This window comes from Microcaecilia unicolor, chromosome 1 (assembly GCF_901765095.1).
Source record: "Microcaecilia unicolor chromosome 1, aMicUni1.1, whole genome shotgun sequence".
Lineage (NCBI taxonomy): Eukaryota > Metazoa > Chordata > Amphibia > Gymnophiona > Siphonopidae > Microcaecilia > Microcaecilia unicolor.
The window spans coordinates 615235770-615253477 of NC_044031.1; the positions used below are offsets into that span (position 1 = coordinate 615235770).

The following is a 17708-nucleotide window of genomic DNA, read 5'->3' on the forward strand; positions in this document are numbered from 1 at the left end:
CTGCGCTCAGAACACCAGCCATTGAACACCTCCATACCCTTGCACATGCCATAGATTTAGAGTGTTTCCAAGCCTGAAGCAAGGTAGTAATGACCAAATGAGAATTATGCTTTTGTCCCAACTGAGCCCTTTCAATGGCCAAGCTGTAAGACCAAAGTGGCACGGATCCTCCACGAGCATGGACCTTGCTTCAGTAGGCCATGTACCTGTGGAAGACAGAAAGGAACCCTGTCCAGCAGTCAAATCAAGTCTCAGTAGCACATCCGGGACTATGAGAATTATTTGATCCCGGTACAATGCGATCCTTGTCAACATGTAGCCTACCATAGGCCAAGGAGGGAAGACGTACAGTAGATGTGTCTCTGGCCAGGGCTAAGGTAGGGCATCAAGCCCAGAACTTTCCAACGGCTGAGAACTTGGGCACTTTGTTATTCTTTTTCATCGCCATCAAGTCCAAAACCAGAGAACCATATCGATCCACTATCAGCTGAAACCCTTGGATGGATAGTACCATTCTCCACGGTCCAAGGAGTGCCTGCCAAAAAAGTCCACTTCCACATTCAAGGGCCCCACGATGTGAGCTGCCAACATGCAAAGAAGAATTTTCTCCACCTAACTCATGAGGGACGCCACATCCACCACCATCGGATGACTGGGGGTCCCACCTTGCTTGAAGATGTAAGCCATCACCATCTCATTGCTAGAAAAAAATCGAACTGGGGTCACCAACAGAAAGGGAGCAAAGTCATCTAAACCATTCCGCACTGTCCCAAGACTCCTGTTCCATTCAGATACACTATGTCAGATGGAACTTGTAATGAGCTTCCCAACCCAACTTGCTGGCATCCATTGTCACCATCTCCCATTGTGTTAACAGAAAGGGAACTCCGATGGTCAAATTCTTGGGCAACAACCACCACTGTATACTCCATCTGGTAACCAGAGTACAAAGAAGGTGAAGGTCGTACTTCTGTGACACTGGAGACCAGTGGCTGAGAAGAGATTCCTGTAACGGCTACGTATGAGACCTTGCCCATGGTACCACTTCCATCGCCACCATCACTGACCTCAAAACCTGGACATAATCCCAGATACTGGGCCTGCCTTGACAGAGGAGAAGACGAATCTGTTGAACCAGCTTCAACCTCCTGCACTCCGTGAGGAAGATCCTCTCCTGTGATTTGTCGAATAGAATGCACAGATACTCCAGTATCTGTGATGGAGTTAGTGCTCTTCTCAGAATTGATCACCCAACCCAAGAACTGCAGAAGAGATGAACAACTTTGTCCACTGTCGCCACGCTGTCTGAATAGAACAATCCACGAATAAACCAGTCATCAAGATATGAGTGAACTATGATTCCCTGGCACCGAAGGAAGGGCACCACCAGTGCTATAACCTCAGTAAACATTCTTGAAGCCATGGTGAGACTGAAGGGCAAAGCCCTGAAATGGAAGCGACAGCCCAGCACCACAAAACATAAAAACACTGATGCCATATGGGTATATGTAAGTTCACCTCCTTGAGATAGAGGGCGGTGAGAAATTCTCTGGCTTGAATTGAGGCTATGACTACTCTTAGCGAAAGTGGAACACTCGGAGGCATTGGTTTACACCTTTTGAGATCTAAGACTGGATGAAAGGTGCCTTCCTTCTTTGAGACAATGACATAGATGGACTACTTGCCTTTTCTCTGTTCAGCCTGGGGAACTGAAACAATGGCCTGGGGCACCAGCAAGGAATCTATGGTAGCCTGAACCTCACTCACCTTGGTTCCCTTTCAACAAGGAGACTGTTAAAAGTTGGAGTTCTCCTGCCCGGTCACTCCTCTGTTCTTGCATTCTGTAAGAATATCCAGAACTCACTGGTCTGACATGATTTTGGCTCACTCCTCCTGAAACTCCTGAAGACATCCTCCCACCGGAGGCAGAGAAGAGTAGACCAGCCTCATATCATTGCAAAGCTCTGGAGGCATTAGGTACTCTAACTGACTGAGAGGACTTCCTGTCAGCACAAAAAAAAGTTTGGCATGCCTGAAAGCGGGACTTCTGATCATATTGCTGATGACCAAGTCAGTACCGTCTGCTTTCTCGAAATCAAGAGCCACCTGAAGAAGGACAACCAGAGGCTTTCAGCATCCTCCTGCAACTGCTGTGACTTAATTTTCCCCAGTCCTGTCACCAAATTACTGAGATCTTCTCCAAATAGCCATTTGCCCCCAAAAGAGAAGTTTAACAAGACGCGACTTTGATGCTGCATCTGATGCTCAATGCCACAACCAGAGCTGCCGACGTGCCATGACATCCAAAGACATACTGTGGGACATATAACCCGTAAAATGTCATAAATAGCATCTGTCAAGGCAAACCCCGCTTACAGCTGGGCGTTATAGCGCCTGTCTTGTTTTGCTGACTGCTATTGCCACTTCAGGCATGCTCTTGCCACAAACGAGCTGCACACTATTGCATGCCCCCTTCCACTGGCAAGGTGGTCTTCTTAGTCACCAGAGAGTCCACCTTGGGAAGCTGCAATTTATTTTTTTCTCCACCAGAACTAATGGTAGAGGCGAGCCATGGCTCTTCCCAATCTCAGCCCCGCATCCAGTGAGACCTATTCTGTTGTAATCAGGTCCTGAATGTCTGGATGCACTGGGAAGGCCTTAGAAGGACCTCTAAGCCCCCTCACGATCGACAAAGCTGGAACTCCTGATGCCAAAGCAGAAGGCTCCTCAATGGAAAGCACTGCCAGTGCCTCCGAAATAAGAGTACTAAGGTCCTGTTTATGAAACAATCTCAGTACGTTTGGATCACCCCACTACTCAGGAGGGAGCTCTCCCTCCCTGAATGGATCCTTCAACAATGGTCCCTCTGAATAGGCTGAGGCCACATCAGATAAGAAGGGAGAAGCTAGGGTAGCCTCATCTGCCCACTCCTGGAGGTCTAAACAAGATCTCTTAGGAACTGGAGGGGCAGTGAGGTGAGAAACTGAAGATCCTTGCAGCAACCCTGACTGTCCCAGCTTCAGTAAATAGGCCTGGTGTAAGAACAATACAAACTCCAGAGAAAACAAAGATCCCAAAGCAGATGAATGCTCTTGTTGGGCCCTGAGGCCGTAAAATGGCAGCTGTGCCTCACGCGTTATCACACAGAGGCTGCTCCTCACTGCCAGTCAGCCCTGACAAAATGGTGCCCAATCCCATGCTCTCCTGCATCAAACTGTGCACTGGCCCTGCTGGAGAGCCCAAAGACCTCGGCATATTTGGATGCTGTGCCAAATCCAAAGATGTGCTGCCACTGACTGTTTCCTCCATGTCCCGCGGGATTCCCGGCTGCACACACTGCAATGCCCTGATGCTGGCTGGCAGGTCCAATAGCAGGAGTTGCCATTCATCTTGACTATCCCGTGCAGCACAGCGTTTCCCAAGCGGTGAGTCAAGATCCCTCCCCAGCACCAAGTAGAATTTGCAGCCCTCCAAGCGGTTCTGAGTCAAACATTAGTCAGACTTACCAATGCCGGCTGCTCCCCCAAAGCTTACAATCTCCACAAGTCTTAAGATGGATGAGAAAGGCTCAGGGCTGATACTCTGTGCCACGCTCTCCAACAAACTTCCTTTCTTTCTTGTTCTCTTTTTTTTTTTTTAAGGTTGTTGTGCTGGTAAAGAAGAACTCCACAAGGAAACAGGAGAGAAGAGGTGAAGGGACAGAAGAAGTAAATTCTTGGGGCACCACAGACAGGAATCTGAAGACCTCCAGATATGACTCTGCAGACTCAATCCACCCGCAAAGCTCAACTGGGGACCAGCTGACCAACTGGACCAGGAGTAAATCACTCAGAAGAGGATGAAAAGTGTGTTCATCCACCTGCTGGAGATAGAAAATACTGACGAGCTGGACTGGATGCCAAGAGAGATATGTCTCAGCTCAGTTTTCAGTTCTATGTTCACCTGCTGGTTGATGGACCCAATTATTTCACAGGTTCTGGAATAGTGGGAAACTACATAATGGAAACTACTTTAGTGCAAATCTCACACCAAACTTTGGGTAAAAGCACTTATGCCTGCTAAAACCTGGTATAAATGTTGGCATGCAACTAATGGCTGTTGGGAACATAAATGACACTACCCTATAACATTGTGCCCACATCCTTGGAACGCCTATGACATGTCCATGCCCCTCCCATGACCACACTCCCTTTTCAGTTGCACCTGAGAGAAGATAAGGTGCGCATGTTATAGAAGAGGAGCTTAAGCCAGTTACGCGTACAACTGCCAATTAGTGCTTGCTAATCCCAATTATTGGTACTTATTTCCAATTAAGCACCAATTATTATTTGTGATTATGATAATCTGATCCAAGATATAATGTTACTCCTGAGGTGATATGTAATCTGCAATGAACTATATATTGGTATTTGCGGACAATAAGCTTGTATAACATAACATATGTTATGTGTGTAACTGACCGCATTCCATAACTAGGTGCACAAAACTTTCAGTGCCATTTTTAGAATTTGGGGGTGTATGGGCAGTAAACTAGAGGCTGTGAAGCAGTGCTCTGCAATTTGAGATGGCTTGACAAGGGCTATATATAATGTTTTGTTTTGATGGCTGTGTATTAAATATTTCATTACTCTTATTTTGGTTTCTATTGAATAGTTGATTAGATAATGTTAATATTTACATAACAGCAATTACTTGCTTCTTATTTTGTTTTACAATTGGCTGTAATTTGTTAAATTTTTAGTTTTATACTATAGTATTTGAGGTGTCTGTCAATGTTTTGCATCTCACTTTGAACAATGATGAAGTAGGGCAAAAAACAGGCATCTTAAATAAATACATAGATCAGAGGTTTTGAACCCAGTCCGCAGGGCACACCTAGCCAGTTGGGGTTTTCAGAATATCCCCATTGAATTCAATGGGGATATCATGAAAACCCTGACTGGCTAGGTGTGTCCTGAGGACTGGGTTCAAAACCTGACATAATGGTCCAAAATTCAAAAGAGTTACACTCCTAACTTTGAGAGTTATGCTCATAAATTGGTCTCTTTGAAAATTTACTAGGGCTGACTGCATAACTTTATACTCAAATTTTCACTAAAATTGAAAATTTCTAAATTTAGGAGCATAAAAATGGGTGGCAACAGGAGTGGATTTAGGGCAGGAAAAAATTAGGAGTTTATCACTGATTTTCAGCACTGGGCTCATAAATCAGACTTGTAAATCTAGGCAAGTAAATGACAGGGCTAAGTCTATAAGCAGAACTTTTACAGCTCCTAAATTAAGATGAATTTTTAGCTGAAAACATAAGCTCCTAAGTTTGGCTGAAAATAGGGCACAAATTTAGGAGCTCAATATTTTTTGAATATTGGGCCCTGTATTTCTTCACTGCCTTCCATAGACACAGTCCAACCCAAACATTTTAGGCTACCAACTGAGCTGTGTTCTAGAGGATTAAGTGCCAAGGTGGACATTCTTAAGCTTGTCACTGTCCCAACACTTAGTTAGACCCTGGCAGGAAAATTCATATGCATTCTCCCCCAACAAAAATAGCTCGATCATTTTTGAAATCTTACCTGCTCTGCTGAGGCTTCTGTTGCCCAAATCACTCGATTTGTTAGGATTGCTGGAGGTTTTCGAGAGTTTAGTGGCTGATACCCTGTACATGACACCTCCAATACAGCGAAGTCCCCGGCTCTTCCATCTCTGCTGCAACTGTTGGGATCTGCTACTCACGGGCACTTGGCGCATTCTGTTCAACAGCAATAATCTGGAAGAAAATGTAGCAAATATCATCAAAACATATGAAAACTACAAAAATACAGCTCTTTCCAATGCTCTGATACATTCTGAGAAAGAATTTGTACCTCCAGTAGCCAGAAAGTACCTGAAAGTGTCACTGCAAGTTATTAGAACATTAATTAAACAACACAGATGACACAGATGGAAGAATCCTGTACTTTCTGTTCGATGATATAAAACACTGCCACTTGATTGGAAGAGTTGGAACAAGGAGGCATAGGATGAAAGTGAAAGGGGATAGACTCAGAAGTAACCTGAGGAAATGCTTCTCACCAGTGTGAGGTGGTGGAGACAAAATAGTATCTGAATTCAAGAAAGTTTGGGACAAGTACATAGAGGGGCTCATTTTCAAAGTACTTAGTCTTACAAAGTTCTATAGCTTACTATGGAGCTTTGTAAGTCTAAGTGCTTTGAAAATATGCCTTAGTGTCTCTAAGCGAGTGACAGGGAGAGTAGATGGCATAGATGGGCCATATGGTCTTTACTTGCCTTAATGTTTCTCTGTCTCTATGTTTCTTTGATTACAAGTCTAAATCAGAACTGACATGTGACAGAGAAGTTTAGCAAACACTTGAAGGGAGTTAAATATCACTCTCAACACTAGAAGATTAATGAAGAGCAGCCTTTTGGCTTTTGAACAGAGAGCATGCATGAGGCAAGGACTGAGATGTACTCCTCAGTCTTTGCTGGAAGCAAATGTGTTAAGTACATAATATAAATAGGAGTCCCTTGACCAAATTGGTTTCTGTTGGTTTCTGTGGTCCACCAATGCCAACATGGCTACAAGTTCCGCCTCAGAACTTCCTGTTACAGAGAGACGTTTCATATCGGGTGAGAAGCAGCACTGTTTTCACTGCAGCAGTGAGAAGCAGGGTGAAGGAGCCGCAAAGGAGAGGGGGGCCACTGGAGTGCCGTGCTGGGAAATGTAAGAAGAGGTGACGAAGACAAAAAGATGTGGACTGGGGCGAGGGGCACGGGAGAAAGCTTCTGGGGGGCTTCCAGTACCATCTACAATCAATGGAAAACAGCCAAATAAATTCAAAGAAATAACAGGAAGGGAGGCCAATTTTCAAATAGCCCATTTTCCCGTTTATTCTGGGAGGCATGGGGGAGGGAGGGAGAAGCAAGGAGCCTAGAAGTTAATCAGAGGGGATGCAAGGCTGTAGGTTTGCCTAGGTTGGCTAATACTCTTGCACCGGTCCTGTGTACATTATCAATGAAATACAAATTATTTCCCAGGAAATTGGAGATGTTTCCGGGTTAAAAAGTGGTCTACAAATGAAAATATTGAAGACCTCCATGCAGCAGCATGAGCACATGACAAGGAGCTGGTTGAATTTTAAAGTGCAACTATCTACAAAAGAACCCTATGAAAACTTCACAAGATTGACTTCTAAAAAGTAAAGCTGTTGTAAAGATTTCATTTTAGGTTCCTAGTGTCGAGGGCAGGGATCTAATCAGTCTTCTATGGTGGTGGGGGGGGGGGGGGGGGGGGGGGGGGACACTGATGCTACTACAGAACAGAAACTTGTTATCATTCTCCATACTTGAATATCAAACACGGACTATAGAAAACTAAAAGCTAAAATGTTGCTGAGAGAGTCAAAGCCCTCCTTGGGGCTTCTCCTTTGATTCTAGCAGGCACACTGTGGTTTTACTGTTATGTGGCTCCCTATACCAACAAACTTAACACCTGTTATCTCTTTTTCCAGTAATTTTGTATATGCTCTCTGACAGCTGAGCCCAATGCAAACAGCAGGAACAGCTTGACACGATTTGCAAATAAATAAGCAAATTTTCATGCTGCTGTCTGCACTTTACTTTGTAATGCAAGGTAATATAACTTATTTCACACAGTAAAAAACTAACTTTGCTTTCACTAATAAAAAAAAAGGGGGGTGGCAAATGTAATTGTGTTTTGCGATCTCATTTCGGAGAAGGAAGAACTCTTGTACATCAAACACGAAAATGCCTCGGGTTCATCTCAGATAATCTGAAGGCAGCTGAATGGTACAACAGCAGCACATAGTCTGAATAGGAGCATAGAAGAGGTAATATTACTTCTGTAAATGTCCTTCAGTACTATGGTAGCAATTTTACGCACCCCAATGCAGCATGGTGGTAACCTACTCTATAATGACACCTAAGCAGCCAGTATCAGTGCCAGGCTAAACCAGCCATGGATCAGATGGAACTGCCAGTGCCAAAATGTGGCCAGGGCACATGTACCTCACAGCACACAGAAGTGGCAGACCCTCATATGCATGTCCTTACAGAACAGCATTTAGATTTAATGCTAAAAAATGCAGGGTCATGCATTTGGGCTTCAAAAACTTGAGGGAATGGCACAGTTTAGCGGATGAAGAATTTTTATGTATGAAAGAGGAGTGGGACTTGGGTGTGATCGTATGTGATGATCTTAAGGTGGCCAAACAGGTAGAAAATGTGACGGCGAAAGCTAGAAGGATGCTTGGGTGCATAGGAAGAGGAATGACCAGTAGAAAAAGGCGGTGATGATGCCCCTGTATAAGACTCTAATGACTCCTCATGTAGATTATGATGTACAATTCTGGAGATCGCACCTTCAAAAATATAGGGAGAAGTGGTCTAATGGTCAGTGAAGTGGGCTTTGATCCTGGCATCCTCGGTTCAATTCCCACTGCAGCTCCTTGTGACCCTGGGCAAGTCACTTAACCCTCCATTGCCTCAGGTACAAAAACATTTGATTGTGAGACAGATAGTACTGCTTATAATGTGAGATTGTTCTCCGTTTTGAACTTGATGGTTAAGCGGATTATAAATGCCAGAATTAAAAAGATATAAACAGAAAGGAGTCAGTCCAGAGGGCGGCCATGGTCAGTGGCCTTCGTCATAAAGCAAATGGGGACAGACTTAAAGATCTCAACATATATACTTTGGAAGAAAGGTGGGAGAAAGGAGAAATGACAGAGACATTTAAATGCACAGGAGGCGAGTGTCTTTCAGTTGGAAAGATGCACTGGAACGAGGAGGCATAGGATGAAAGTGAAAGGGCATAGACTCAGAAGTAACCTGTGGAAATACTTCTTCACAGAAAGGGTGATGAATTCATGGAATGGCCTCTTGGTTGAAGTGGTAGAGACAAAAACAGTACCTAGATTCAAGAGAGCGTGGGACAAGTACATAGGATTTTTAAGGGAGTAACAGGTTGAGTAGATAGCATGGATGGGCAGACTGGATAGGTCATATGGTCTTTATCTGCCTACATTTTTCTCTGTTTCTATATGTGTGGAAGTGCTACTTTTCTCTGCACTTATACATGCAAACTGGCACATACCTGTTAAGTGTCTAGTTACAGAATTGCTCTTCATATACATTTCATGAGACCATCATGTCTACAAAAAGCTACAAGGTTAATTTTTAGAAAGAGCAAATTTGAGAGAGTATCCATTGGCTTCCAGTTTCCTCTCGCATATGTTTTAAGATTGCATGCTTTGTTTTTAAATCCCTTGATGGCCAAAACACGGTTGAAATTACAAATCACTGTCTTTAACTAAGATCTAGCAAGTCTTTTTGATTGGCTCAAGCTTTTACTATGTCATTTCCAAGATGCAGAGGGGTTAAGTTAAAAAAAATATTTAGATTCTTCTTTCAAATATTTAGCCGCTAAGGTTTGGAATAGGCTGCCAAATTTTGTAAAATTGACTTTGTTTTATCTCTTACTTAGGCAACGCCTGAAAGCTCATATGCTTTCTGTCATTGGTATTGAGTAATTTAGGAATGATTTTTTTTGTCTGCTTATTTAGGTCTCATTTCTGTCTGCTATGTTTTGCTGCTTGTTTATGTAATATAATTCTACCTGACTAGGGTGCTTCTTTTCCTTGATTGTAATCCGCAGTGAATCCAAATGGAGATATTGCAGAATATAAGTCACAAATAAACAATCTGCAATGAGTGTGTAGTTATAACAAAGAAACTATCAAACACATCACTCCAATATAGTGTCACACTGGGGATTCAGGTCTGAAAGATAAGTATTTTAAATTTTAAAAAATAGCCTCAGTGTAACAGGGAGCCTGACTTTTATGCTCCACTGTAGATATTACCATCACAGGCTTCCACCACCTTCCGAGAAAAAAAAACACAGAGACAAACTCCCAGAATATTTCAAAAATTGTAAAGAAGTGGGAGAAAAGTCTATGTTTAAAAAACAGAAGGGAGGGTAACACAATTTAACACAATACAGATCCAAATACCCACAACACTAAATCTCACTATGAATATAAATCACCCAAATAGACACTAATTAGCAATCCCTCACTAGACTAAAATCCTCATTCAAAAAGAGAAGCCTTCCTGCAAGTAAAGAAAACTCAAAATAGAGCAAAAACTCTTATAACATTACTAGAATTGCTTAAACTTCCATCCTTACTAATGAATGGATTCTAATTCTAACAAAAAGTAAACTTTACTTAGCTCAGAATATCCAAATTGTCCTGACAAAAGTACAGCCTCATAAGATTTTCACAGTCTGTGGGGTTTCTCCAAAATTAAAGTGTCCAATTGGACGCTATCATTTTTAGAATGTGCTAATGCTAGAGGCGTTAGCGTGTGCTAAAAACACTAGTGCACCTTAGTAAACAGGGCTCTTTATGTAAGTGTCTTTACCAATGAGTACAGATTCAAAATCTTACCACCAGATTGTATTCAAATTGTTAACCATTTGAAATGAAAGAGGATGTAAGAATAAATTGCTCTTAAAAATCAATACATTTGATAAAACTATGTACTAAGCTTTTCAATGTATCAAATTAATCTCTTTATTTGATAAGTATAAAAACACTGACTTTATACCAAACCAAAATCTTGAACAACCCTATATCAGCTGTTTCGCTGGCAGTGGACAATGTATAATTTATAACATAAAACAATCCGTATGGACAGTACAATCACATTAAAAGCAAGTAGTCGCATTTATATAAACCATGCAAACATTATGACCAATAGAAAAAAACAAGTAGGAATATCTGCATGTTCACAAAGGTAGAGATAATGTGTAGCACAATATAAATCTGTAGAAAGTACATTGAACACATTAGGAAAAGGTTTTTAAGGGAAAATTATCTTGATCCCTGGGCTTTTTCTGTGTATAACAGCTGCATCCTCTTACGTGGCTGGATATCAAATTATTCTCCTGTTATCCTAATAAAGATGTCCTGCCTACCCAACCACTTTAGCTGGTTTGCATTTAACCGGAACTGTGCTATGGATTTTGCGCTCGTTTCTTTCCTGCCATGGCTGACATGCAAGTAACACCATGTACAGTTTGTCCTAATGGAAAGTGCAAGCTGGAATTCAGACACGTGCAAATGATGTCTTAGCTTAGTGCTGAATTTAAGATTGCTGTTGTGTGCTTAGCTCAGATTTGGCAGGGACAGATCTTTCTGCAGAGGTGCAAAGTGTAAGCTGTTCAATAGCAGAGAGGTCAGCCCCCTAGAGATACAGTGTTCCTCAGATTCAGCCCAGTGCTTATGGTACAAACCTGGACTGCATGGTTTGTAAAGTTTTCATAAGGAGGAGCCAGCTAGTAATTACAGCTTGAACAGGAGAAAGTTTGTGCTATATAGTCTAGTCACAGCTTTTGTGCAATCTTAGGCAATTCAGGTTATCTCCCTGTACCAGAGTTCTAATCCCGGCTCTCTCACCGTTTCTCTTTCTGAGCTTAGGTGAGTCTCTACCTCCCTATTTTATTTATTTTGATTTATGTATCACCTCTCTCGCCAATCTCACACTAAATTGTATCATTACCATTCTTTACATCATAACTACTTATCCTTCACCCCTCACAGTCTCAGTTTCTCTTCCTACACTCCCAGCATCCCACTTTACTCATCCTCCCCTCCAGTTTTAATCCCAGCTTTTCAAGGACTCTCTCAGGGTCATTCAGCAATGGTTAACCAGTGATAATGCTGTTATCATGTGTTACCTGCCATGAGATGACCCCCTCTGTGTGATCCTGGGCAGTTATTTTAGCCCTCTGTACACCATCATTAAACAATGCCTCTGACACTGACCTGGGACTAACATAATAAACTGTTTCTTTCCTTTCTTATTGGTTGGTGTTCCTTTTCTTGTTTGCATTAATTATGTTATTTTTTAATGTTGTGATCTGCTTCAATGGTTGTCCTTAAGCAGCCTATCAAATAAAATAACCTTGAACCTCAAGTGCTACGCATCAGCACAAAGGGGGTCATTGTAAAACAGTGTGCCAATATATAGGTGCCTACTTTCTTTTACAGAATACTAGAATTAACAAGAGAAATACATGCCTAGAATTTGAGCACGAATGTTTATGCCAGCCAAAGAGCTCATATCAGTGTTCACGCCTAAATGCCGGAGATAAGTGGGAAAAGTTACAGATGTAACTGAGTCCCTTCTACACTTTGCCCACATATGTACGCCCATCAATCAAATACATGCAATGTAAGATATACATGCTTTTAGAGAATAGCGATTAGGTGGAATTTTGGCATTTATGTGCATGTATGCCATTATTCTAAACATTATGTGAGTAATCGGTGCATAAATGATAGTGCCCACTTCATAGATTGATTTGGATGGGCTGGAGAGGGGCTTTGATGACAGCTTCAGTAGTTGGGGAACAAGGCCTGTGCTGGGCCGACTTCTACGGTCTGAGCCTTGAAAATGGCAAAGACAAATCCAGATCAAGTCTGCATATGTAGTATTGCATCATAACTTATGCTATGAGTTTATCTTGTTGGGAAGACTGAACAGACTGTGCAGGTCTTTATCTGCTGTAATCTATTATGTTACTTCCAAAATGTTCCAACACACGCACGGAAAATAACCTTTACACTGTAATTTTACTTGTGAGTTTTCCAGGCTAGAAAATCTTACTACTCGAGGAGTAAGATTAGTGCAGGAAAATCGGGAGAAAAAGATAACCCAGCATATTACACCAGCCTCCTCTGTCTGTAACCTTGGGTAATTCATGTTACCTTCCTGTACCTTGATTTACCCAACTTATCAACATGAACTTTCCGAGTACTACCATATGACATAACTACAGAGCCCAGCATTTCATGACAACTTAGAGAACTTACAGAACTTCCTTAATGCATTATTTTTTAAAATTGAATTTAGATTTAATGACTCGCCTATCCAAATCTAAGCTCAAGGGGAGTTCTAATTCAGGCACAGAAAATAATTCTCAGTTCAACTGGACTTACACTGTAAGTCTGTACCTAAGGTCACAAGGAGCATCAATGGAAGATGTAGGATTTGAACTCTGGCTCTCAGTCCACTGATCTATAACCCCTAGACTACTCCTTCAACAGTATGATTTACATCTTATATCAAAGAAAGTTGGCATGGTAAAATACTTTAAAAAAATGATATGAATAACACTAGAGTAAGAAAAAACCCAGTCAAATGAAAGCACATTTTTCAAGATCTGTAGATCAAAAATATGATTTGGGGGGGGGGGGGGCCGAATCAAGTAAAGAAGCAGAAAAACTACAGCAGTAGTTACTTCATCTAGCATGAAAAAAAACTGACAATAAAAATACTGTGATAAATCACACGGCTATCTTCATAGTATTACCACTATTACTGAAGCTGTTTCTCAGGCTTTAAGAAAATCCTAGCTGAAAAAAGGTCAAACTGAACCCAATGCACACCCTGGCAGCTGACAACCCCCCCCCCCCCCCCCCCTCCCCCCAAAACAAAAACTGGAAAAACAGCAATTAGGGGAAGGGGAGATTCAAAATTGGAAGAAACAGTTAACTAATACTTGCTGAATCAGCTCAGTTACTGCACGTGCACAGGCTGCCGTGTGATCCTGGCTAATGACTGATCTGATGCCTCAGCTTCTAGTATTGCTTTCCTTTTTAAACCCACACTGGTTTAATCATCTAAGTCTTATCCAGTCCAAATGTCCCTCCACAGGACAGAAGGTTATTGACAGAGGCATCGCAGCCCTCCATCTAGGAAATGTTCCATTCCACAGCCACTCAAGCAGCAGTCCAGACTTCAAAGACTGCGCTGTGACCTGGTCCTGCCTGGTGGAAGTAACCCCGGAAGAGCCTGAAGAAATGGCCACAACCGGGCCACAGGAGGCAAGTCAGCCTGCTTCCAAACCAACTTGTAGCTTTTCAGCACCGGTGGTGTCACAGTGCTCCACTAAATTGTTACCATAATGGAAAGAATGGACTTGGGAAATGGACTGTATTGAGAGGAAAGGATAAAATTAATGAGATAACAGCAAGGCCAAGGACCTGAAGAAAGCATCTGCCCTCAACACAAGGGGCTGGTAATTCCTTTTCTGCTACACAAGCCTTCAGATCTAAAGACTTCTCCTACTCTTCCAGCAGGCCCGCTCCGGCAGGAAATTTCATTAACGCTGGAAAATAGGAAAGGTATTAAGCGTGGATAATGAAGGCCAGAGAGTGAAGACTGCCTTAAGATAGTCTTCTTTCTAGCCTTTGTAATGGGAGGCATGAACTCTCCCTTCAAATCCATTTCTAATCCATTTGAAATACTACAGCAAATTATCTTCCCTTCAGCCCGAAAGCGGCTAGCCAATTTACTCCGAATAGAAGTGACAATGCAACAGAATTTATCGCCATAACCTTGACTACACAAGGTTGAGGGTTTTCCTTTTTTTTTCATGGGGATGTAGGGCAAAAAGGAAAAAAAAAACCTGTAAAAAAAAAAAAAAAAGATAAAATGAAAGAGAACACTGGCCACAAGGTTTCCAGCTTGATCCAGCACAGTGCCCAGGTAAATAACAACAGCACACAGGTCTGGATTGGAGCACTGTATGTCAATCTACATGAGCCAAAAGTCAGTTTACTGAAAGCAGTATAATACACTGCAGGGAGGGAGATAGGACAGGACCAAGGAGACACTTCAAATGCAGGGATTACTAGGGACCCTGATCCTGTTTATCCTCTGTATAGTCTGTTAATGTTAATAATTACAAGAAAGAAAATAATAGAGAATGACTGAAAATAAAGAGGTTTTCCTCTCAGACAGTATTAAAAGGCTGCTTTTAAAATGATGTGAGCAAGGCGCACAAATCTTTATCTTCCAAGAATCAACTAGAATGTGAGTAGTAATGTATATCAGAGCTCACTAAATATTGGTTTATTCAATTGCTCACAAGTACTGTACGTAACGTAACTTTACTTATTGCCTGCAAATACCTCTCAGGTCATGTGGATCACAGTAATAAGAATACTAGGACAGTCCTAGGAAAGAATAAACACGGATAAAAAATACAAAATAAAAACAGTATAGCCACATTACATCTTAACAAGTACAAATTTAGAAAATAAAAAAGCTTTTAACCTACAAAACAGATGGGGCGTTTAAATGCAACCTTTCAATCACTTAGATCATAAGGAAACAGTAGCAGTGTTCAATATCTAACATGTCCTGCTTAAAGTAACCCATTCCTGTATTAATCCCATTTATAAGCTGTTTGAGGCAGGGGCGTAGCCAGACTTCGGCGGGAGGGGGGTCCACAGCCCAAGGTGAGGGGGCACATCTTAGCCCCCCCCCCCCCCCCCGGGCACTGCCGACCCTGTCCGCACCTTTTGACCCCCCCGTCCCTTTCGACCACTATCCCGCCACCACCGCCATCGGGTACCTTTGCTGTGGGGGTCCCCAACCCCCGCCAGCCAAAATCCTCTTCAGCGCCAGTCTCCGAGTCCGGTGCGTTGCTGATCTGGATTCTGTTTCTGAGTCCTCCTGCAGGACGTCAGGAGGACTCCGAAACAGAATCCAGATCAGCAATGTGCTGGACTTGGAGACCGGTGCTGAAGAGGACTTCGGCTGGCGGTGGTTGGGGACCCCCACCAACAAAGGTACCCGATGGCGGCGGAGGAGGGGTGGCGGCGGCAGGAGGAGGGGTCGAATGTGGTGAGGGAGGGTTGGCGGCGGGGGTGTGAAAGCAGGGGGTCCAGGGTTAAATCTGAAGGGGCCCATGCCCCTGTGGCCCCACCTAGCTATGCCCCTGGTTTGAGATCTTCCCAGACTTGGCCTCACTGTTCTAACTTAAAGCTTTTTGGTTTTGTCTGCCATTTGTATAACAGGCTGCCTGACTTGTCCAGCAAGTATGTTCATAATCTGCTCAGGTTAAAGGAAACCATTTCTGGAAATAAACCTTGATTTTATGCGTGTGCATAGACTGGAACCTCCAGGAGACATGGACTGTCCATTAACTGTCCATACAGAACTGAGGAGGATTATCTGGCGATTAGGAAAATGGTCAAAGCGTATTTGTTTGGTCAGGCAGTTCTTGGCAGCTGTACCTCAGTAGGGATGACACAGTGTTCCTGCTGTTGAGGGGAAAGGGATGTTTAAAATCAGTTTTCTGTTATCATCTTAGAATCTATGGAATTTTTATTCTGCTTTATTTATATAAGAGGATAAGTTTTACAATTAATTATGAGTGCTTTGAACTTATTCTCAGCGTTCTATAAAATAGTGGATATAAAATTCTAAAGAAAATGCTGCATCCATCTGGCAGCACTGATAATAATAATGTGAAATAATTTATCACTAACAAGTGGTGTTATAAAAAGACAAGCCGCATAGTTTTGATATTTTTGATGAACTATATGCTTTGCTCTAGAAAACAATAGGTTTTAAAGCAAGTTTGCAGGCAAAAGTTCTTTCCTCTGTCATTGATTACTAGCTTCTCCCCTCCCCTCCTACCTTTGCAGACAGCTGCAGGGTCTCCAGAGTAAAGTTTTGACAATACAAGCTAGCAAAACCAACAAAGATTTCAGTCCATCCCTTGGCCTGCAGGCATCCTAAACCTCTGCTTCCAGTTAAGTGTGGCAGGAATAATGCACAGACAAACTAAGGACATGCCTACGAGCCAACGTGAAAAGGGAGTCCCACAGACCTGCCATGTGTCAGGTATACTTATGGAATGATGATCAGAAGCAAACACAGGTGCTAGAGGCTGTTAGCACCATACTAGTGCCTGCATTTGCTACCGCCCCATAATCAGAACCCCTGAGCACGTGAAACAACGTGCTCACGGGCTCTGAATGCAACTAGCATGCAAATGCATGCAAAATAGGGCTCTTAGCGCAAGTAGAATGCAAATGCATGCGAAACCTATTCATCCCCAATGATCAGCGACTAGCATGCCAAAGATTGGCTCACTGGCCACGGCAAACCCTACGCCACCTCGGAGCTGGCATTAGGGTTTGCAGACCATTGGGGAGGAATGGTAAGCCCTGTCCAGCATGCATTTGCATGCTATCAGGCCCCCATTTCCCCCAATGCAGCAGCCCCCCCCCCCCCCCCAGTGACAGGGGGCTGGAGTCTGACAGACCTCTGGTCTCCCCAACCCACCCTCCGACACAGGTTCAGGGATGGCTGGAGATCTGGTGGGTCTCCAGCCCCTCCAACCCCCCCCCCCCCCCAAGCATCCCTCAGATGTCCCTGGTGGCCCAGTGGGCTGCTAGTCAATCCCCCCCTGGTGGTCTAGTGGCCCTTCTCCACCCCCTACCTTCAGCTGCCCTGGGATGCGCTGGGTTGGGCTTCACATCATATAAGGATGCACTGAGCAGGGCTGGTCACCACCATTTTTGAGGCGGCGCTGATGGAAGAGGAGGGAGGCCACTAGACCACCAGGTGGGGAGGAGGAATTGACCCGCGGCCCACTGGGCCACCAGGAACATCTGAGGGATGCTGGGAGGGGTTTTAGGGGGGGGGGCTGGAGACCTACTGGATCTCCAGCCCCCCCCCCCCCCCCCGAACTTGTGTCAGGGAGGGTTAGGGAAGCTGGAGACCTCCCCAGATCTCCAGCCCCCATGAACTTGTGTGTGTGTGGGGGGGGGGGGGGGGGGGGGGGGGGTTGGAGGGTCCGGATGTCTGCTGGACCTCCA

The 17708-nt window shown here is 43.5% G+C and overlaps 1 protein-coding gene across 1 annotated transcript in view; it reads right to left on the minus strand.

Annotated features, from left to right (window-relative positions):
- Window positions 1–17708, minus strand: part of ZC3H3 (zinc finger CCCH-type containing 3) — a 605196-nt gene that overhangs the window by 266244 nt on the left and 321244 nt on the right. Inside the window, exon 5 of the mRNA XM_030219843.1 lies at window positions 5574–5767. Coding sequence (XP_030075703.1) covers window positions 5574–5767 — 194 coding nt within the window. The remainder of the gene's footprint in view (window positions 1–5573; window positions 5768–17708) is intronic.